Source organism: Phascolarctos cinereus, unplaced genomic scaffold, assembly GCF_003287225.1.
Source record: "Phascolarctos cinereus isolate Bilbo 61053 unplaced genomic scaffold, phaCin_HiC Scaffold_4;HRSCAF=312, whole genome shotgun sequence".
In the NCBI taxonomy this organism is placed as follows: Eukaryota; Metazoa; Chordata; class Mammalia; order Diprotodontia; family Phascolarctidae; genus Phascolarctos; species Phascolarctos cinereus.
The window spans coordinates 126,467,029-126,490,985 of NW_027555847.1; the positions used below are offsets into that span (position 1 = coordinate 126,467,029).

At 37.3% G+C, this 23,957-nt stretch overlaps 1 protein-coding gene across 1 annotated transcript in view; it reads right to left on the reverse strand.

Moving 5' to 3' along the window:
• XPO6 (exportin 6) overlaps positions 1-23,957 on the reverse strand; it is a 120,003-nt gene that overhangs the window by 13,579 nt on the left and 82,467 nt on the right. The window contains exons 12-15 of the mRNA XM_021006374.2: positions 23,089-23,158; positions 10,675-10,834; positions 3,904-3,996; positions 1,524-1,668 (exon numbers count right to left, since the gene is read on the reverse strand). Of these exons, the coding sequence (XP_020862033.1) occupies positions 1,524-1,668; positions 3,904-3,996; positions 10,675-10,834; positions 23,089-23,158 (468 nt within the window). The remainder of the gene's footprint in view (positions 1-1,523; positions 1,669-3,903; positions 3,997-10,674; positions 10,835-23,088; positions 23,159-23,957) is intronic.

The window sequence follows — 23,957 nt, forward strand, 5'->3', positions numbered from 1 at the left end:
AATTTGATCTTTTAGATGTAGCCCATTGTTCCCATCTATTGGGATCTTTTTAGATCCCAATTTTGTATTTATTTCTCACAGTTTTGTGGTAACAGTGAATACAATAATTATACTATATCATCATTAAGTCTTAGAAATGTAGAACAGAGCCAAAGACAATAGTTGTCGATAGCACTCCACTAAAAACCTACCTTCAGGATGACCTTTATTCAATACTATGGGTCTGGAAACTCTAACCATAGGCCCACAAAATCCTGACATATGGATTTGCAAGGCCCTGGAGGATACAAAGATAAACTAAGACCCAGTTCTTGGCCTCAAGGAGTTTATAATCTAATATCTCAAGCTGGATCCTGAAAGATGGGTAAAATTTCAAAAAGTAAATAACAGAGAGATGGGAAAGAATTACAGTTGTCAAGTCCTAAGCCATTTTGAAGTAAAAAGGACTACTACTTCTTAGCCCAGCATATTCTAAATTAAAAGCAATAGAAGCCAAGAATCCAGAAATAGTCAAGAACAAGGTTCTTATCTACAGTCATTAAATTCCAACACTTTTGACATTAAAAATAAATATTAATCAAAATCTTATCTCATTTTTTTCATAGGTTCATTTGCTTCTACCATACTTAATACAATGCTTCAACCCTCATGGTAACCACATCTTTGTAGTGAGGAAAAGTCTTTTACCACGCCTGTATGCATGAGTTTATTTTTAAAAGAGAACATTCCCAATGCCAAAAGACTATTAATTGAACACTTTCTTATCTGTGATTATATTTTCTTGATTACATTTTATCATGTTTTCCTTCAGCAGAAAAAATGTTTACTGGATAAACCTGAATTTAGGAGCAGAAGTTCTGAGGACAATAAGTCCAATTCCTTATATCCAGTTGTCAAATCCAATTAACAGATATTTACTGGAAAATGTGCAAAGCAAAACCAAATATAGGCATTTCCTACCTCCATTCCTTTTTAAAAAACATAACATGCTTTTGGAGAAATCTTAAAATAGATCACTCAAAATTAAATATTGACTGCACATGGATCATACTATCCTGAGCGTGAACATACTGCTGCCTTTACCTGTTCAAACGTTAGCAGACACTAGCAAAAGATGAGGTGAAGGCAACAAGAAGATATAGGCCTGAAGAGGCAGCATAGTCTCCTTGTAGAAAGAACACCAGAGTAAGAAAACCTGATTTTCCTCCTTGGTTCTCTCAAATACTAGTTCTGAGACCTAGGAGAAAACACTTAACCTGAATAACATAAGTCTGTTACCTTACTGGATTGTTTTGAAGAAAGCTATAAGCTATAAAATGTTATATACATAAATGTAAGGACTGCCCATGTATCCGGGTCAAATGCACAACAGGTGCATACACACAGGTGTTCAACATAAGCATTTATTGAAAACACTGGCTTTCTACAAAAGTTTTTGACCCTTCCACATAGAAAGTGGATTTTAAAATAATTTTTATTGACTCCCAACCCTGAGCCAAAAGTGGCTCTCTCTGTTTCAATACCTTGGAACTAATAAGAGGTGTGACTGCTTCCATGGCAGTGGAGACCAGCGAGATGAACTGTTGTGGGTTCTGTCGATGAGCTTCACTATAAAATTGTGCTAACCAGTGAGAGTAAGCCTGGAGTGCTGCCAGGGACTGAGCATGACTGGGAAAAGAGAAAGAAGACTACATTTTAAAGCTTATGGTAATAATCTATCACCAACTAAATAGTTTTCTTGTGGGACAGGAATTCCATCAACCTTCTATTTTATAACAGTGGTATAAAAATCTATTTTCAAAACATGTGACAGACAGAGGAAATCTGTTATCTTTTCATGTAGCGCCAAATAAATGAAAAGTGCTGGACACTTTACAGTGTAATAATCAAGAAGATGGTAAAATTACAAAGAAATATAACTTGTAAATTAATGTATAATGTTCAGAAGTACTAGCTTAATTTCACATCAACAGCTGTAGGCCAGCTATTCAATGTTATTAATTAACAATTAAAATCAACTTGAATTACAATTCCTAAATGGCAGGTGCTTAAGGGAGCCTTATTAAGGCACTAAAATAGAAGTAAGATTCTGGAGCTCAGGAGTCCTTGCTACATAACAAATTTCAGAAGACGGGACCAGGTTTGCTTTTCCCAGATTTTGCACTGTGCCTTACACATTAAAGTTAAATAATTATTAACAAATAAAAGAGAAATAAAATGTAATGTTATGTTATGTCTTCCTTAAGAGAGCAGAGGTAGGGGCAGCTAGGTGGCGCAGTGGATAGAGCACCAGCCCTGAAGTCAGGAGGACATGAGTTCAAATCCAGCCTCAGACCAAACATTTGGCACTTAACTAGCTGTGTGACTCTGGGCAAGTCACTTAACCCCAAGTGCCCAAAAATCAAAAATAAATAAATGAATAAATAAAATTGTGGATCTTCTTCCCTTAAAAAACAGGGGAGGCAGTGGTGAAACCCACTAAACAAAAGATGCTTTAAAAATTATCGTCTTAAAGTCACTTAGAAGAAAATATAAGCATTAGGGTGTCAAAATTTCTAGAAGTCGGAGCACTACTCTAGTTATCTTGTGTATAGAATCAGTTTGATAATTGTGCTTTTTACCCTACTTATAAGAATGAATTGCTGAAGAGAAAGGAGATAAGAAAGTTTATGTTTCCAATCTGAAGATTTTACTTAATGCATCATATATAAATTTATAAATGTACTAGATTAGTACCTGAAAAACCTGGAGGAAAGAGAAGCTGGATTCACAGAATTTCAGAGTTAAGAAGCAACTTTACAAGTTACCTGTCCAACATTTACCCAAAGCATAAATCCTCTCTAAATTATCCCCCAAAATATTTATCTAGTCATCAACTGAAACGTTCAGTGATGTAGAGTTCACAAAAGGCAGCCCATTTCATTTATGAAGAGTTCTAATTTTTTAGAAGCTGAAATACATTTCCCTGTAATTGTCACTAATTGGTCCCATGGTTCTGCCTCCCTTAGCTAGTATTTACTGATTTATTAAAATGAAATACATATCTCAGTTGAAATAGGATAAAGAAGTAAATCTTTGGCCAAGATTAATCAAAGTACCATTAGAAATACTATCTTATTTTCCATGAGTCTAACTTCAGATTTCTTTAAAAGCTGGATAATGCATCCTAGGGCATGAGAAATTCAAGCATTTATACTCACACTCCCCAAATCCTGAAAGCTAGTGAAGAAGGTAGAAGGAAATGGAAAAGGAATACTAACATATGCTCTTAGCAAAGATGGGAAGGAAAGAGAAAGGGAAAAAAGACAGGTAGAGAGGGATAGAGAGGGAAGTAGGAGTAGCAAAGGAGAAGGGGAAGAAAGGAAGGAAGTGAAGGAGAGGAAGAGAGAAGAGGAGGGAGGAGAGCAAAAAGATGAGGCAGAAGAGAAGAGGAAGAAAAAAGCATGAAAAGGGAAGAGAGGAAAAGGGACAGAATGAGAGAAGATAAAAGAAAGGGGACGGAACAAGAAGGACAGGGAAAGGATAAGAAGAAGAGAGGAGCAAAAAGTGGAAAAAAAAGGAAAAATGAGAAGGGAAAAGAAAGAAGGAGAAGAGGAGGTAGGAAAGGAAAGTACAGAAAGAGAGGCAACAAGGGTGGAGAGTGGAAAGGAAGGAAATAGAGAAGGAATGAGGATGGCTAGGGAAGATAAGGAAAAAGAGCAAAATGGGAGGAAAGGACCTGAGGCACGAATATGTATATGTAGTGAAGAGGGGCAGAATACTTATAATTAATATTCTCATCCCCACCCAACACCACCTTCATTCCTTGACTTACTTGGACCCTATAAGAATCCTGTCAGAGAAAATCTTGTACCTAAGAAACAGAACTTTTATACCTAGACAGCAAAAAAAATCCATACTCACACATCAATGAGGTCAGGTTTCAATACTGATGGCACAGCAGTTTCAATGTTGTACAATTTTATCTGGGAGCCATATAGAGTTACTTTAACCAATCTGTTGGGGAAAAAAGTAGACCAATAGAAAGCAACAGTGAAAAAACTAACTACATTATTCTACATCTATCAGAATAACAGGACTAATAAAACACTAAAAATGGCTTTCAGAAGTCAAAATATGACTAAATTTGCTGTTTTGATGAGTTTATAAATGGATTTGAGTAGGCATTTTTGTATAACAGAGGGGCATTATGAAACTTTAAATCTCTTTTATAAACTGTCTTCTGTTTAAATGCTATTTGAAAATGGTTTGTCCTAAAAGGGATACTGAACATTTTAGAAGAGTTTCAGAAGTAAGGATAGATTTCATTTTAATCTCTATGATACACAAGTTGGAAAAACTGTTGGTTGCTAAGGGGAATACTGCATACAAATTACCAGTAAATACCCTAACAGTAGCTAAATTTCTTTCCCAAAAGGAAAAATTCTACTTCCTCTGAAGTGGAAAATTATTCCTTACTGACTGGGAAGAGACAGCCAAAAGTATTTACCCTGCTGACATGAGATATGCACCTAGGCTTTCCATTTCTATTCAGAAAATGACAAAAAAAAGAAAAAAAAGGACTTTTTTTTCCCTCCAGAACTTCTCTTTCTGATAATTACGAGGGAAAGGTATAAGTGGCAAACCAAACACAAGCCCTGAGGTTTTTATAATAAATTAAGGAAGTAAGGGATCTATTATTTTTAGCATCTATCTTTTTTTTTCTTTGAAGCCATAAAAAGAAAAAAAGAGAAGAGCTATGAATCATAAATTAAGAATTTATTTTTTAAAAAAAGGTAGCAAACTATATGCTGGATTTGTTTAAATTTTGCTCTATGTTGTCACTTTGTAAATGTACTTCTTTAATACTTTGATCTGGTGTACTCCCATCAACCAAGCAGATTTCAACCCATCCATGTTTTCTGTCAACTGTCAACATCTTCCTATTAATTCTCCCAACATGCTGGAGGCTTTCCTCTAGACATACTGACATCGTAGGGATGCCACAGAGCACTGTAAGTTGTCCATTTGTTATTCTTCCTCTTTTACTGGATGAATGCCTCACCTCCTTTTAGGATAATGTACCTTTCTGACAACATCCTTTATGCCCTGGAAGCACATTACTCAGACCCCTCCTAGGGATGATGACAACCTACTCATTCCTCAATTATTAACAAACTCCCACTCTCTCTATCCTAGTGATTCTGAATCCCCCCCATCCCATACTGACTACTCCCTTATTCCCATCCCCCTCAACCCAAACCCCCAATGTCTCATATTACCATTTACCCATGACTTCCACTGTGCTCTTTAAGCAATAAACTTGCTTTCATCTTAAACCTTTTCCTTTCTCACTCTTTCCATCTTCTTCTACTCATTGTGAGCTGGGTCTCTCCTGATACCCTTTCCAATACTTTTATCATAGCCCTATAGCCTTAGTCACTGGCCAACGTGTGGGAGTGGGAATATCGCTGATTCCACTCCTCTTTCTCTACCATTTTCACTTAGTAACCTCTGCTGCTTTGAAATTCACTCAATCTATATTTACCATTCAGTCAAGATTCTGGTAGTTATCTCCTAACCTCCAAGACAACCCTTTCCTCAATCAGTTCAGTGCCTGGCTCATAATCTTTATACTAGGAGACTTCAATAACGATAGTCCTTCAAATACCTTAACTTCCCAGTTCCTCCATCTACTTCAGCTCTTATGACCTACTTCTCCATTCCACCTCAGCTACATACCACAGAAATGGGTCATGCCTTTGATCTTGCCATCACCCACAAGTGTTCCACTTCCATGATCATGAAGTCTTGAATTCCTTTATGTGATCATAATCTGTTGTCATTCCACTCTTACTCTGCTTTGTAACCCCTAAACTGTCCTCACCACCAACTAAATTTCCTCCATCTTTATAGTCTCACATCTCTAACTGCCTATCAGATATCTAAAAGTGGATGTCCCATAGACATCTCAAACCTGACATGTCTAAAACTGAATTTATTCATCCCTCACCAAAACTCTGCTCTCTCTTCCTAACTTCCCTGTGACTGTGGAGGGTACCACTACCCTCCAAATCCCCCAGGCTCACCACCAAGGTGTCATCCCTGAGTCCGCACTCCCTCACCCCCTCATCTCCAATCTGCTGCTAAGATACACAGATTCTTACTTCATAACATATCTCTTCTTTCTCTCTACACCCTGATGCAGACCCTCATCAGCTCAGGTCTGGACTTAGTGGTTAGTCTTCTAATTTGCTCTTCTTGCCTCAATTTTCTCTCCCCACTTCAGACTATCCTCCACTAGACTATCAAATTGATCTCCCTAAAGCACAAATTTGACCACCTCACCCCTCTATTCAATTAATTCCAGCAGATCCTTATATTACTACCTCTAGGAATAAATATAAAATCCTCAGTTGGGCTTTTAAAGTCCTTCACAACAGTCTTCTTATATCTTCTTTTCCTCGTCTTCGCTCTGCCACATAATGTGTTACAGTGATATTGGCTTCCTTGCTATTCCTTGTACAAAATATTCATCTCTTGACTCTGATCATTATTGCTGGCTGTCCCTCAAGTCTAAAATTTTCCCCCTCCTTATCTCCACCTCCTGACTTCCATGCCTTCCTTCAAGTCCCAGCTAACAACTCACCTTCTAAAATAGGCCTGCACAACCTGCTGCTCTTAAGGCCCTCGGGCTGCTTGTGGTATGCCAAAGGATTTCAGGTGGCCTGCGAAAAATGTAGAGGAAAACATCTCTCGTATGCAGAGGAAATCCTTTGGTGTGCCGCAAGCTGAGGGCCAGAGGTTGTGCAGGCCTGTTCTAAAAGAAGTCTTTCCAGATCCCTCTCAGTTCTACCACCTTCCTTCTGTTGATTATTTGGTGAATACATCTTATTTGCATACTGTTGTCTACATGCAGTCTTCTTCATTAGAGTGCAAGCATCTTGAAAGCAGGCACTGTTTTTGCCTTTCTCTGTATCCCCAGTACTTAAGCACAATGCCTGCTATACAGTAGGTGCTTAATAAATGTTTGCTGACTTGATTATGCCATTTCTCTTAAGTAATTTGTTGGTATTATATTGTACCACATCCCTCCTTACTAACTTTTGGGTAGCCTACAACTTTAATTCTTCAAAGACTATAGTATTTTATGAAAGTCATTTATCAGCAATAGCAGAATAGTGATGTTAAACAGCTGGGCAACTGAATTAGGGAGCTACTTGGGATCACTAAAAGCACTAAGCAGTCCAACACTCCCTTTTTCTTACTATTCAATTCTGGGCCCTGTTAAATTACACATTGTAGTTCAGACAATAGGTTTTCTTTAGTCATTTTGTTTTTTCCTGTATGGCTAGTCAGAGGATTCTGAACCCTTGAGTGATTATAGATCTCACTTAGGAAGCTCTGAAATGTTCCCAGACTTGCTGCAACCACAATGTCACCCACAAACACCTAGAGGACCTCACAATCTATAGTGACTCTCTAGTTCCATTTGGGCTCTGTGTAAAATATCCTCTATGGCAAAAGCAAGTACTTATGGTGAGCTTATATCACCTTGTTTTATGCCTCACTTGATGTTAATAATCAGAAGACGACTGAAGTTATTTCTGCTGCATCTTCCAAGGAATTGTTTATGATTCCGATACTTTGAAGACAGGTCTTCAAACAGCATTTGTTCCACTGCATCAAATGCATTTTTACAGTTAACGAAAAGTACAATGGGATCTTGTATTCCCTGTACCTTTTGGTCAATTGTGTAACTTCAAAAATGTGGAGTGCCATGGAACACACACACACACACACACACTGTGTGTGTGTGTGTGTGTGTGTGTGTGTATTTTTTTTTTTAAAGCTTGTCTGGTTGCTCTCTTAAAATTCCATCCAAGATACGTTGTGTATAGATTATTCTCACAAAGATTTTGCAGGACTGCGAAAGTAAACATGTAGGCGCATATTCAGTTATTTAAGTGTTTGACACAGTTAGAAAATGTAACTTTTTCCAGTCCTCTTTCAGATATTCAAGAAGAGATCCCTCAACTCACTCCAAATTTGTCTTCTCCAAAAACGGCCTTCTACATATACTTGATCTGATTCAGCAGCACTACCCATTTTTCTCTCCTTGGTAACATTTCTACTCCTTGTGCAGCACTTCAGGAACTAAGATAAGGTGCAAATGTGCTGGTTCCACTGTGAGAGAAGAGTTTCAGCTATTCTGACAGATGTTTTCCATTTTTTTTTAATGTTTGTCATCCTTCCAGCTTCATCCTTTCTTTTCAGTATATGTCTTAGTTGAGTTTCTTGCTAAGCTTTCCATAAACTTGCTTTTCCTTCCACTACTTCTCATTATTTAATGACATGATGCTCATAATCTTTCCCCATCCTCTTTCACAAGATTTTTAAAAATCAATTAGTAAGCATGCCCTACATACTTACACCTATATCCGAGACACTTTGTTAAGTATTGGTGACACAAAGACAAAAATTAAATATATATCTAAAATCTATACAGCATAAAAACAAGGTAATAGGGAAGAGGACAGAGATACTAACAACTGAGGGGATCAAGTAGTATTGGACCTGAGCTCTGAAGGAAACTTGAGACTCTAAGTGGCAACGGTTAGAAGGAAGGACATGCTATTGGTGTAACATAGGACAGCCTGTACCCATGCCTTAATACCATAATCCTTGGCACACAGTAGGCGCTTAATAAATGTTTACTGACTAAATGTTAAACGAACAAGGGGATGGAGTGCTATGAGGTAGGAACTAGCATGAAGGCTATTTTGGCTGGACTGGAGAATGCATGAAGGAGAGTAACACAAAGATGGAAAGGGAGGTTGGAACCATATTGTGAAGGACTTTAAAAGCCAAACAGAGGAGTTTGTATTTTATCCTAAAGGCAATATGGAACCATTGGAATGTACTGAGTTCGGGAGTAAAATGATCACATCTGTGCTTTAAGAACACCATTTTAGCAAATGTGTGAAGGATGGACTAGAGAGGGGAGAGGTGATAAAGGCCTGAAAAAGCCATGTGAGTGGAAAGGAGGGGACAGGGAGGAGAGAGGTTGTGGGGGTATCCTTGCAATCAACTATATATGTGAGATGAGAGAAAGTGAAGAGTCAGTAAGTCTTCAAAGAGTGATGATTCTGAGGCTGCGCAAAGCTGGTGCCTAAAAGTATTGTATCCTTAACAGAAATAAGGAATTCAAAAAAGAGGAAGATTTTGGAGGAAAGATAATTAGTTCTCCTTTGGATATGTTGAATTTGAAATGCTTATAGAACAACTGGTTAAAAATATCCAGTAGGTACTTTGGTACTCACAAAATTATATATCTTTTAAGTACTATCAATAAATGGGTGAAAAGAAATAAGATGAGGTAGAAAGAGCCAAGAGAAGATTTTATTTGGGATTAGAGACATCTGAACATATTTGCAGGCATCTGTGAAAGAGCTAGTGGAAAAGTATAGCTTGAAATGCATACCTGAATGTGAATGTCTATCCTAACAGGAGATGAGAGTGAGTGAAAAATAAAGAAGTATGATTGGTCGTAGTTGGAGAATATAATGTCAAAGTTCTGGCTCTTAGAAACAGCTCTATTTTGAGACATGGCAAAAACTAAATGTATGTAAGTCAATGTGTAATTAATATATTAAAGAAGGCTAAGGAATCATACAGTCAAGTAGATCCCCAAAGATAATGGCAAAAAATGGGGTAGAGTCGAGAAAAAAATGAACCAGGTATTACAATAATTGAGAAAGCTAAGAGAATGATCTGTAAGTCGTAGAGGGCTGCAGCAAGAATGAAGCAACAGTAAAATACTCTAGATCCTTCTGTATCAAAAACTATGGGCAAGGTGGCTAAGATTACAATAAGAACAAAGAAATAGTACTTTGGTGGGGGGAGTGGGGAAGGAGTTAAAGGATCTAGTATGAGAGTTAACAGGATACCTCTACTATGCAAAATACTCTAAAATTTGTGGTGTGAGACAATTAACTAGACTTTCTATTAAATAATGACTATAACGATGTAAATAAATTTAAAAAAAAATGAAAACAAACAACAAAACATAAACCCTGAATGCTGAGTGATTATGATAATTGAGCTTGGCTCTGAAAGAGCCACTTCTTTACAGAGGTGGGAGACTATAGGTTTGAAATCCTGCAGTTATACAGTCAGATATGATTGATGTGTAAACTAGTTTTGCTCAACTGGGAAACCTGTGGCCTTCTAGGTCCTTGAGTATGGCCTTTTAACTTAGTCCAAATTTTACAGAACAAATCCTTGTATTAAGGGGATTTGTTCTGTGAAGTTTGGATTCAGTCTAACGGCTGCACTTGAGGACCTCGAGGGCCACATGTGGCCTTGAGACTGCAAGTTCTCCAACCCTGTTTAGTACAAAGATAACTCTCTGGCCAGGTGAGGGGTGAGAGATGGATTTGGAAATGAAGGTGATGTAAAAACAAAAGATACTATTTGACGACCAACAACAGAAGCAGCACCAGCAACAATAACTGACCACTACCAATCCATGTTTTCAAAAGACCACATTTTTGTACAACAAAAAACAGAACAAAATGTTTTCACTTGGGTTTCTGGTGGGGTTAATATCATCCTCTAGTCTTTACATAAAAGGTTTCTCAAAAGAATGACAAAACTACCAAGAGATGACTTACACTGTGACCTTTTGCTTACCTCTCTACAACTGTAAGTGCATCATTGAATCTCGCAGCAAACACATCTCCAATAAAATATTCAGCTAATCGGCCAACAGCCTGGAGGAGAGAGCTCAAGTCTCTCAGAGAACAGTGCAACCGCCGGCAATCATTCTCTGCTGTGATGTTCAACCTGTGACCTGAAACACACCATTATTGTCAATTGCACAGAAAAAAAAATGCTTTAAGGTACTTCTACATATAATAATTCAACTACTCAGAAAACCGTGAAAGCAATTCTCAAAACAAAAAATTCCAGATAACTTGAACATGAACACATGTAATACGCTGAACAAATCTGAAGCCAACCTGGTAAATTTTTTTGTTAGTAGAGGTAGGATCTAGATCTTGGAGATCATCTAGTCCCTGACTTCAGAAATGAAGAAACTTAGAACCCAAGAGTTAAAGTGATTTACCCAAGGGCACACAGATAGGAGAGAGGCAGGGTAAGAAATAAAATGAATGCTTATAAAATAACAAATGTTTCCATTTCCTTTAATAACTACTCAAACAAATTCTATGCCCAAGCAGTAAAAGGGCTCAAAATCCAAATTAAATAGCCTTCCTACAACTGGAAACCTTTGGTTTCATCTAGTCAACAGAATCAGTACAGAGGAGAAACTCATGTAACAACCTGCTTCTTCCTGTTTGTAGTATAAACCATTTTTTCCCTAATAGAACTGTATTAACACATCCCTCTAAGAAGTTTCTACTGCTAAGTAGAAAATGTTATCTTGCCTCCCTCTGCTGGCTGTTAACAGACAGGCATATATAGCACCATCCAACCAATGGTTGATGAGAATAAGAGGGAGTGTAACCAGGGTTTAGCATTTGTGTTAAGTTTAGGTATGCAAACATTCTGAGAGTAAAAGCATTGTGGTCAGCACTCAAGGACTGGAAAGATTTTTAGCTGTTGCATAAGAGACAGTTTGGGTCTTACCCTAGAGCCATAGCAGAAATCTCATAGGCCCCTGCCGACAAGTCATAATACAACCACCAGGCTAAGTCTAACATGCTACATCTAAAAGGAGAGAAGTAAAAGGGCTGCAGGAACCAGAATGAGAAGAATACATCCGAGGTTCCTGCAGGGAGAACGGGAATGAACAGTGAAGAAAAGATGCTCTGTGTCAATTCTGAAAACTCTTACAATTCCATAAATAACAGAACCTTCTCAAAGGGGTTCCCACCTCAAAATATCTCCACTACACTACCTGAAATTTCATCAACTAGAGAATCACTTGAATAATCAGTATGTTCTTAAAATTCATTTATTAACTAACATCCAATCAGAAATATATTTGATTAGTCAGCTTTTTCTTAAAATTCAAATGCTTCCCAAGAATTAAGGGAAGTAAACTATTAGTTTAATTCTTATTTTAGTAGGAATTAATAAGAAAACAATCTTATTAAACCAGCTCCTACCTGAGACCTGCTCATCAAAGGAATGGAAATATAAAAAGGAGGAGAAATATGAACACACTGTTGGCAGAAACAACCACAGTGAGAAGTTTTGTACAGCTAAGTAGGATAAGGTTCCTGTGCACTTAGGGGGTAGGGAAAATGGAATCAAATAAGAGAGAAAGGTAGAAGGGAAGTAGGAAAGGGTCAGAGACTAACTTGAACTACACAATTTAGACTAGCACTAAATAGCCACAATCTCTCTCTACTTCTCCCAGAGACCAGGAGAAAAGCCACTTTTCCCTTCCGAAAACAGGGCCTCCAGTGGAAATGAAATCCCACTTCCCTTCTCTTCCTTTCCCTTCCCTTTCCTGAAAGGTTTGGGGGCAAGGAGAGAGGGAACAAGAGAGAAGGAAATGGAGATTCACTTTCTGGTCGTGGGACATGATCTTGCAGCCTTTTGAGAGGTCTAGGTTTGCAGGTATATTAAGATACACGCAGTCATATTGCCTTTGTGAGACTGGCCTAATTTCCCAAAAAACAGAACAATCAGACAATTTTTGAATGTTAAAAGTACTTTGAGGCTGATAGTTGTATTTCAGCACCTCTAAAATTTCAAAGCAAGTTTATAAGTTATCCTTTTATAAACTAGCAAAAATTTCAAAAGTCTATAAAACAGATTAAATAGATAAGCTGCCAGTGTACTTCATAGTATAGAAAAGACTATAGTAAACTGTTTAAAGTGACTGACTTAGACATTTGACATAGCAGGGTATAATATACTCTTTCCTTTCTTCACAATTTCCCTTCCCCACATCTTATCTGTTCTATCTTCAATTTCTACTTTGAAAAAAAAAATCATTTCTATATCACAGTCAGATAATTTGTTATATTGAATGGAACTGCCTATTAACAGCGTTGTTCCTTCTTATGGAAATTTTCTCTCATTGAAAATTGAATATACCTGGAATCAATTGTTTAAAAGTTTTATACTTCTGAAATAGAAAATTTTCCAAATTGAGCTTCCCGAAGCATCCTTCTGATCATGTCAATTTCCTGCTCAAAATTCTCCAACATCTCCTTGCTGCCTATTAAACAAAGTCCAAACTCTTCAATCCAGTATTCAAAACTTTCACAACACAGACCTAATATTTATATATATATTTTTTACCTTACCTCCCACTATTCAGCTACATGTACTAAATTTACAAAGCCCACCAAACTATACTTACTGTTCCACAAACATGACCCAATATTTTCCAGGTAGAGGGAACAACTCGATTCAACATTCATTAAATATCTACATTGTAATAGGTGAACTGTACTAGTGCCCCAATGCACTTTTCTTAATGATACTGATAATTCCATCTGATACTCTCATTATTTGTGTGCTTATCTCACGCAGTAGGTACAAGCTCTTTAAGGACTACCAATGTCTTTGTTATCCTTAAATTTCCTAAGCATAGTGACTTGTACACTATAAGGACTCAAATATTTGTTGAATTAAACTGCTTAATAAACAGTGTGGATAGGTTAACTGGGGACAGCAGTGATAAGATTTAGATCAACAGAAAGAAAAGCATTCTCTTTTTTTTACATGAGTGCTCAGCACACCAAATTGTAAACAGTAGACATGTAAAGGTTTGCTGAATGAATTAATGAATCACAGTAGACATGTAAAGGTTTGCTGAATGAATTAATGAATCACGGACAAGGAAAATTATATAAGGGTACAACCCAGGTTGTGTAATGATTGATAAAAGTGCAGAAGAGTGCTGACTGGCTTGGGGATTTTGTTGTTAACTACATATGAGGAAAAGACAGATGAGCTGAAACTGTGGCTGACTTTTATTTTTTAATGTTTACAATCCTGACAAAGTGATTTATGGGTGAGTAATACAACAATTGAATCTATAAAGTCAGGGTAACTTAAAGTTCCACTGGAATTGAAAAAAATGATTACCATAAAATAGGCCTTGTACCTAATTAACCTAGGAAAATCACACACACACACACACACACACACACACACGCGCGCACATATGGGTACACACACACGCACATATGGGTACACACACACACACACACATACACACACACACACGCAGAGAGGTTAGGTTTATACTTCCCTAAGAGTAATTTACAGTTCCACGCATATTTCCTATACCTGGGTAAGAATTCTCACCACCCTCCCCTCCAAAAAAAAAAAAAAGAAACATGGGACATGTTAAAGATCTCCTTCATATAAGAGTACTGTAACACAGAGGGTCAAAGGGGTAGACTGTCATGGGTGACTGAAAGCACAGATTTAGGAAACCAAATCATCCTGAAGCAGCCATAAACTGGAAACAACAGCTGGCAAATTACAGTGGTGAACTATTTGGCCTGACTTATTGCTACATCCCACTCATTTTAACATTTAATTAGTATACAAAGAAGGGAACACTACAAACATATTCAATTACGGAATACAGACTTTTGGTAATTCAAATAGCTAAAATCCAATCACATGTGCTGTAACAGTTGAAACCAAGCAACCAAAAGAAACCAAGACCAGAAATATCACGCACCACAGATGAGAAAAACAGGGCACAAAACCCTTCTTAGCTAATTGGCAACACTCCCTTTCCTAGAAAGCACTCCCCTATACCTCCTTGTGGGATCAAGATGCCCAAGTGAGACTAGAGAAGAATACAAAGTGTATTATAGTCAAATACAAACTAGACATGAGCCAGGCCAAAAAGGAATTTGAAATTAACCTTGCAAAAACCTCACAAGTCAACTCACAAGGAACACTTAATAATCACCGCACAGATATACTCAATGACAAAAATGGAACAAATGGCCTAAATAAAATCTTTTGCTTCAGTCTTTTCTAAGAAAGAAACAGGAAAAACTGTTACTTCCTAACTGTCTTTTATAGCAGCTAGCTCAATAGTGGCAAATATGAAGGATATTCTAAGCTTAACCAACTAGACCAAAACACCAGAACTAGGTGTCCTCCACTGAAAAACTGAAAGAATTAAAAAACGAAACTCCGGAAATCTTGGCCAAAATGTACATTCTATGCTACGAAAATAATGTGTTGTGACAAAGACATCAGCTCAATGTACTATTGAAGCTATACTGGATCACAAAACATTAGTCAATGTCAGGAATGATAGTTGAATGAATGAATGAATGCACAGATGTTACTCTACTCACAAGTTTTGATCACGATCAACATAATGCTCTATATGCAACATTCCAGTAGATCTGGTTGCCAATTCAAGAGATACAAATCAAGATGGAGAAAAGATACTGAAAGAACAAGACTCTTTACATAATGACAAACTAAAACAGGATTCTTCAATGGGGGGGTGGGGAGTGGTGGCAGAATTTGGATCTGATCCAAACGTCTACAATGATTTATGAGGTGAATACTGACTTCTCCAAAAGAAGCCTGAAAGAGTATGTTTCAGAACAAATAAAAAAAAGAACTACTTTACACTGTAGATGGTAACCTTATCAAAGTCACTATTCTGAATCTTAGTACAATCTGGAGACACACAGTGGTTCAAGAAGAGTTAGACAAATTCCTGAATAATCCCCAGCGAATCATAACTTGTTACTGCAAGAGATCAGTGATATGTCAGGCATGTTTTTAAACTTTTTTCCCAATTGCATGTGAAAACAGTTTTTAACATTTGGTTTTTTTAAATTCTGAGTTCCAAATTCTCTCTTTTTCTCCCTCTCCTCACCCCTCACTGAGAAGGTAAGCAATCTGGTATAGGTTATACATATACAGTCATGCAAAACTTATTTCCATATTAGTTATGTTGTAAAAGAAAACACAGACCACAAAAAAATTTTAAAGTATGTTATGACCTGCATTCAGACTCCATCAGTACTTTCTCTGGAGATAGCATTTTTCATGATGAATCTTTCAAAATTGCCTTGGATCACTGTATTGCTGAAAATAACTAAATCATTGACAGCAAAATCATCATATAATATTGCTGTTACTATGTAAAATGTTCTCCTGGTTCTGCTCATTTCACTTTCCATGAGTTCATACAAGTATTTCCAGGTTTTTGTGAAAGCATCCTGCTTGTCATTTCTTATAGCACAACAGTATTCTATCATACTTATATACCAAAATTTGTTCATCCATTCCTCAACTGATGGACATCATCTCAATTTCTAAATCTTTGCCACCACAAAAAGAGCTGTTATAAATATTTTTATACATATAGGTCCTTTTCCTTTTTTTTTTTATTTCTTTGGGAAACAGATCTAGTAGTGATATTGCTGAGTCAAAGGACAAGTACAAGTTTTATAGCCATCTGGACAAAGTTCCAAATTGCTCTCCAGAATGATTGGATCAGTTGACAACTTCACCAACAGTGCTTCAGTGTTCCAATTTTCCCATATATCCTCCAACATTTCTCATTTTCCTTTTCTGTCATATTAGCCAATCTGATAAGTGTGAAGTGGTACCTCAGAGTTATTTTAATGTACATTTCTTTAATCAATAACAATTTAGAGCATTTTTTCAGGTGACTATAGGTAGCTTTGATTTCTTCACCTGAAAACTGTTCATATCCTTTGAGTATTAATCAACTGGGCAATGACTTGCATTTTTATAAATTTGACTCAATTCTCTGTATATTTGAGAAATTACGCCTTTATCAGAGAAGCTTACTATAAAAATTTTTTCACAGGTAGGCTTACTGTATATTTCCCTCCATCCTATTTTTCCCTTATTTATCCTTCTCTCTCTGTTCTTTCACCCTGTCCCTCTTCAAAAGTGTTTTTGCTTCTGACCACTGCCTCTTCCAATCTACCCTCCTTTCTCTCAACCCACACCATCCCTTTCTCTTATTGCTTCCCTCTCCTACTTTCCTGTAAGGTAAGGTAGATTTCTATAACCCACTGAGTGTGTATGTTATTCTCTCTTTGAGTCAATTCCAATAAGAGAAAGGTTCAAGCTTTGTCCACCACCCACCCATCTTCCCCCTCCACTGTAAAGGTTACTTTGTGCTTCTTTTATGGGAGATAATTTACCCCATTTTACCTCTCCCTTCTCTCAGTGCATCTCTTCTTCTCAACCCTTAATTTCTTTTAGATATCATTCCATCATAGTCAACTCACACCCATGCTTTTTATCTAGGTATACTCCTTCTAACTGCCCTAATAATGATGAAGTGCTTAGGAATTACAAGTATCATCTTACCATATAGGAATGTATACAGTTTAGCTTTATTGAGTCCCTTATGAGTTCTCTTTCCTGTTTACCACTTTATCCTTCTCCTGAGTCTTGTGTTTGAAAGTCAAATTTTATATTCAGCTCTGGTTTTTTTCAACAGAATGCTTTAAAGTCCTTTATTTCATTAAATATGCATTCCTCTCCCCTCTTCCCCCCTGAAGGATTATACTCAGTTTTGCTGCGTAGGTGATTCTTGGTTATAATCCTAGCTCCTTTGCCCTCTGGAATATCACATTCCAAACCCTAAATTTTTTCATGTAGAAGGTGCTAAATCTTATGTTATCCTGTCTCTGGTTCCCCAATATTTGAATTGTTTCTTTCTGGCTGCTATCTTCTCCTTGACCTGGGAGCTCTGGAATTTGGCTATAATATTCCTGAGAGTTTTAATTTTGGGATCTCTTTCAGAAGGTGATCAGTGGATTCTTTCAATTTCTATTTTACCCTCTGGTTCTAGGAGATCAGGGCAGTTTTCTTTGATAATGATGTCTAGGCTCTTTTTTTGATCATGGCTTTCAGGTAGTCTAATTAAATTTAAAATTAAATTAAATTAAAATTATCTCTCCTCAATCTATTTTCCAGATGAGTTGTTTTTCCAACGAGATATTTTACATTTTCTTCTTCTGATTTTGCTTTAATGTTTCTTGAGGTCTCATGGAGTCATTAGCTTCCACTTAATTTTTAAAGATTTACTTTCTTTAGTGAGCTTTTGCATCTCCTTTTCCTTTTGGCCAATCCTACTTTTTAAGTTCTCTTCTTCAGTGAGTTGTTGTACATTTTTTTCCATCTGGTTAAGGAGTTCTTCAGTGAATTTCTGTCTGTCTTCTTCCACCTGGCCAATTCTGCTTTTTAAGATGTTCTTTCTTAAGTGGATTTCTGTGCCTCTTTTACCACCTGGCCTATGATGTTTTGTTTTGGTTTTTTGCTTTGGTTTTCTCCCCACCACCACCACTCAATTTATTCATTTATTTTTAGCTTTCAACATTCACTTCCACAAGATTTTGAGTTCCAAATTTTCTCCCTACCTCTCCCCTCCCCTCACCTCATGATGGCGTATATTCTGATTACCCCTTCCCCCAATGTGCCCTCCCTTCTATCACCTCCCCCACTTCTCTTATCCCCTTCCCCTTCTATTTTCCTATAGGATAAGATAGATTTCTATACCCCATTGCCTGTATACCTTATTTCCCAGTTGCATATAAAATAATTTCTAGGGGCAGCTAGGTGGCGCCGTGGATAGAGCACTGGCTCAAGTTAGGAGGACCTGAGTTCAAATGTGACCTCAGACACATAACACTTACTAGCTGTGTGACGCTAGGCATGTCACTTAACCGCAACTGCCTCACCAAAAAAAAATTCCAACATTTGTTTTTAAAACTTTGAGTTCCAAATTCTCTCCCTTCTTCTCTTCCCATCCATCCTCACTAAGAGGGCAAACAATTCAATATAGGTTATACATGTGTACTCATGCAAAACACCTCTGTAATAGTCAAGTTGTGAAAGACTAAATATATTTCCCTCCATTCTATCCCACCCCCATTTATTCTCTCCTTTGACCCTGTCCCTCCTCAAAAGCGTTTGCTTCTGATTATCTCCTCCCCCAATCTGTCCTCCCTTCTATTACCCCTTCGTCTATTACCTCCCCCATCTCTTATCCCCTTCCCCCCTACTTTCCTGTAGGGTAAGATAGATTTCCATACCCAATTAAGTGTGTATGTTATTCCTTCCTTAAACAAAATCTGATGAGAATAAGGCTCATTCATTCCCTCTCACCTCCCCCCTCTTCCCCTCTACTGTAAAAGCTTTATCTTGCCTCTTTTTATGTTGTTTTTTAAGGTGTTGTTTTCTTCAGTATTTTTTTGTGCCTCCTTTACCAAACTATTGACTCTTTTTTCATGACTTTTGTTACATCACTCTCATTTCTTTTCCCAATTCTTTTCCTCTACCTCTTATATTTGATTTTTAAAATCCTTTATGAGCTCTTCCAGGAATTCTCTTTAGGCTTGAGACCAATTCACATTTTTCTTTAAGGCTTTGAATGTTACTGTTTTGACTTTGTTGTCTTCTTCTGAATTTGAGTTTTGATCTTCCTTATAAACACAGGTCAGGTTCTTTTTTTGCTGTTTGCACATTTTTCCAGCCTATTTCTTCACTTTTACGTTAAAGCTGTGCTTTGCTTCCAAGGTGGCAATATCCTCAGCTTCAGGTTTTCTTGCTGCTGTTTTCAGACTTGTGGGGCAGGGGGAGGTAGAGAAGCCTATAAGTTTTCACTTTTCAGTTATTCCAAAGTGGTATGATCTAAGTAGAGGTGAGGTAATTGCTCTCCTGGTCTGTGCTCTGATCTGTGGGACCACAAGCACTCTTTTCTGCCCAGGAACTGTAATCTGGGTTCTACTCCCCTACTGCCTCCTTCTCACCCTGGGACGCAAAACCTGGAACTCACATACAGGCAATGCAACAGAGTCCTGTACCCAGTGTCAGCAAAGGGTCCCATGTAATCTCCTGACTAGTGTTCCAACCCTCCCCCACCTTTACCATCTGTGGGCTGAGAGCTCCAGAAACCATCACTACTGATTCAGTTGTCTACTGCTGGTTTGCTGGTGACAGCCTGCGCTAGATTGTACTCCACCCTCACCCAGGTGGGAAAGATCTTTCCTACCAATCTTCTAAGTTGTCATAGGCTGGAAAACTGTTTCACCCCAGGTTTTTGTTGGTTCTGCAACTCCAGGATTCGTTTCGAGGAGTTAATTTAGAGTTGTTTGGAGGGAAATTTAGGAGAGCTCAGGTGGGTCCTTGCCTCTACTCCGCCATCCTGGCACTACCACCTTGCCAACTTGGAAAACCCCTCCAACAAAATGCCCATTGACAAAATACATCCCAGAGATAAAACATGGAACCTGCTGAATGACTAGTCTAAACTAGACTACTGTTGCTTTTACTCAAATTCAGAAGTTTGGAAAAAAAAAATCAATTTAAGGAAGCTGAACTGGTTTCCAACTGAATCAAGTTTTGTATTCTTTTTTTAACTCACCTAAAAATCAAACTGTGAATTAACTAGTACTAGCATTATTCAAGAAAGTGTTTACCAAACATATAGGTAAGTATGCAACACTATGAGGGGATATAAAGAAATAATACAAGGTCCCTAAATACAAAGAGCTGATAATTCCACACATTACTAGATTAAAAGCACAAGATCATAAGTTTAAAATTCAAGTGTACCCCAGAAAGTTTTCGTTTACCCTTCTTTCTATAGATGACAAAACTGAGGTTTAGAAAGAGGAGAGTAGGGGCAGCTAGGTGGCACAGTAAATAGAGTACCAGCCCTGGAGTCAGGAGGACCCGAGTTCAAATTCGGCCTCAGACACCTAACACTCACTAGCCGTGTCACCCTGGGCAAGTCACTTAACCCCAACTGCCTCACAAAACAAAACAAAACAAAAAAATTGCTTAGAAAGAGGAGAATGACTTGCCCAAAGCCACACAGTAAAAATTACTGAAGTAGAATTTGAACCTAGCTGTTGACCCCAAGTACAGCACTCTTTCCACTATAAATACAAGCATAATTCTGAGATATTAGTTCACAGACTTCTAAACCTGAAAGGGGCTTTAGAGACCACCTAGTTGAACTCCCTGCCCTTTACAGATGAGGTCCCAGAACTCAGGTCTCCTGATTCCCAGTCTAGAACTCTTTCCACACTGCATCCCTAAAAACAACAGAGTTCCCCACAAATTCCTATGCAACTTATTAAATAAACAGGGAAAAAAAGCTAACAAATTCTGCAGAAAAACAAATCACCTTATGAGATCAAGGCTAAACTCTTAGATCCTGGATACCCAACACAATGCACACGTCATGGTAGGCACTTAAGAGTTGTATGACAAATAAAGTAACTGACATAAAAAAACTCATTCTACTTATCTCTGAGGAGTAATCTGACATTTTATACAGGCTATGAATGATACCATTCTAGACAGAGAAATGCAGATTTAATGTTATGTTTTAAGTCAAATTAATTTATTACAGATTGAAAGATTTCATGAAGTAATTTGAGACTTGGAAAGTATTCTATTAAAAATCTATACAAATAACTTTATTCTCATCCATTATCTGTTTAAAGGCATTTACCCATCCCAGTATCCTAAAAAAACATTTTTTGTACTTGATGTCTGCCAAAGTCATACTAGAATCCTTGGGGCTGGCCAGATTATTTAAAAGCTCCAATAATAACAGAAACAAGTTATTATGGTTCATTAAGTCAAAAGACATTCCAAAACAGTCAGCTTCCTTAAATAGGATTTGCTATATTCAAAAAGTTTCGCAGGAACTATTTTCCTTTCTCTCAATACCTCTATTTCAGTCATGACAAGACTAATTAGGTAATGCTGACCACGCAGCAAGAAGGGAATCATAGGCCAGAACCTTGTACATGACTGTGATAGAAAGGGTTAAGGGTTAAGCTGGAATTCTATTAGAAAAGCCTGTACTGTATGAAGAACAGAAGAATGAACAAATAGAAGAGGTAGGAATTAGAAACAGATTGAGAGTTGGAATGATCACCTATCTAATACAACACTCTCCTTTTACAGATGAGTAAACTGAGACCCAGAGAGGTCAAGGCCCAAGTAATCAAGCAAATAGTAAACTGCCAATCTAAGATTCTGAACTCAGGTAGTGCCTCCAAATACAGTCTCTTTCCACTGTACCACAGTCTTCCACTTCACCCCTAACCCCCCCCAAACAAGGACAAATCTCATTTGGAATTTTGATGGATTCAACTTTTCATTTACCACCCTACTAGCTCATGAAGCTAAATGCAGTTAACTTATTTGACATTTTTAATTACTGTTCTATTTTAAAGTATAAATTTACAAGTCCTAAAGAAGCCTGAGAAAGAACCTGAAGATATGGTATTAAAGGGGGAAGAAGAGAGCAGAGGCTTGACATGAAAAAAACATGAATGACTAAAGTTTGAGCAGAATTATAAAGCTGAGAGCTCAATGATTAATATTTTATTGTTGTTGGGGCAGGGAGTGGAGGGGGAATTAAAAAAAGAAGGAAGAGCAATTATTAATACTAAACTAAACCAAAATACACACAGTTACTAAATTAAGAAATTGGATAAGTCATAAGCCAAAGCAATTTAGCCTGGCTAAATTCAGAGACTTCCCAAGAAGAGTTTAAAATAAGGTGGACAATTATTAAGTCACAGCAGGTGTAATAATTACATCCTGCAGAATTTCATCTGCTGTACCTAAACTCATATTACTTTGGTTCTAAATATTAGAAAAGAAGAAATATGTCATGCTAAAGACCAAGATAATTTTTTTCACTTACTACCTTCACTTAAAGAAGTGTTCCAGCACAAAGAAATATTCTAATTTCTAAATAAAAATGATCATGTAAACATTTTAAAAGGTCACACAAATCAGTAGGAGCCTAAAAGATAAGGTCTAGGCCAAAAATTGAGCAGAATGCCATCAGTATTTTAATAAGTTCTGTCACTGCCCTAAACTGGCCCTCTTTTCTTCATTCACTAAAGTACATCCCTTTGAAATACATTGTTGTCACCTCATCTTTTATCTCTTCTCTCCCAAAATGCCTGGTATTACAATTTTTTTTTAAAGTTTACTTAAAGGGATTAGGGGTTATGGGGGAACATTATGATAGCAACAGAATCATTAATTAGAGAAGTATCAGTCCTTCTTTTTAAAATAACTGCTTATATTAGAAAATGAAAACAGGTTTACCTGACCCTGAAGTAACTACAAATTGCTGTAACCCCAGATAAACTTCTAAATTGTCCTGAAGAACTGGGAACTGAAAGCAAAGAAACAAATGTGAAAGTCATAAATGTGTTTTAATCCCATTAACATCAAATTATACAATGACCAAGGTATGGAAATAGAATCAATCAACAAGCATTTATTGAGCACCTATTATATCCCAGGCACTATGACATGCCTGGGATACAAAGACCAAAGTGAAACAATCCCTTCTTTCAAAGAGCTAACATCCAACTGGGGGAAACAACAAGCAGATGCAGGTACATAAAAAGTTATTTCAAGGTAATTTTAGCAGGGAAGGAATTAAAGCTGGGGAGATTAACAAAGGCTTCATTCAGAAAGTGGCACCTGAGCTGAATCTTGAAGGAAACTAGGGATTCTGAGAGGCATTAATGAGAGGAAAGAGGGCATTCCAACCACAAAGGACAGCCTGTCATGACACAGCGAGAGGAGATGCAGCATCATGTGTCAACACTACGTAAGATAAGTTGGGCTGTAACCTACAATCTGTAAAGGGGAATAATGTGTAATAAAGCTAGGAAAGTAGAAACAGAAATTATTTGCTCTATGAATCCTGGTTATTTGTAGATATATATGGGTCAAAGAAATCTCTCAATTCAATTCCCCCAATGATTTCCACCACTGAAATTACTTTGAGGATTAACATTCAGTAAATAAAGGAAAGCAACTACATCAATTTCACAAAAAGCAAGGAAGACAAAAAAGGTTTGACAGTCAAGTTACATCCTAAGCCAAGACCTATTTTGATTAAGCTATCAGCATCTCTCTGGTATTTTGGTAACAGGTTCACCTCAGACCATAACTTCCCCATC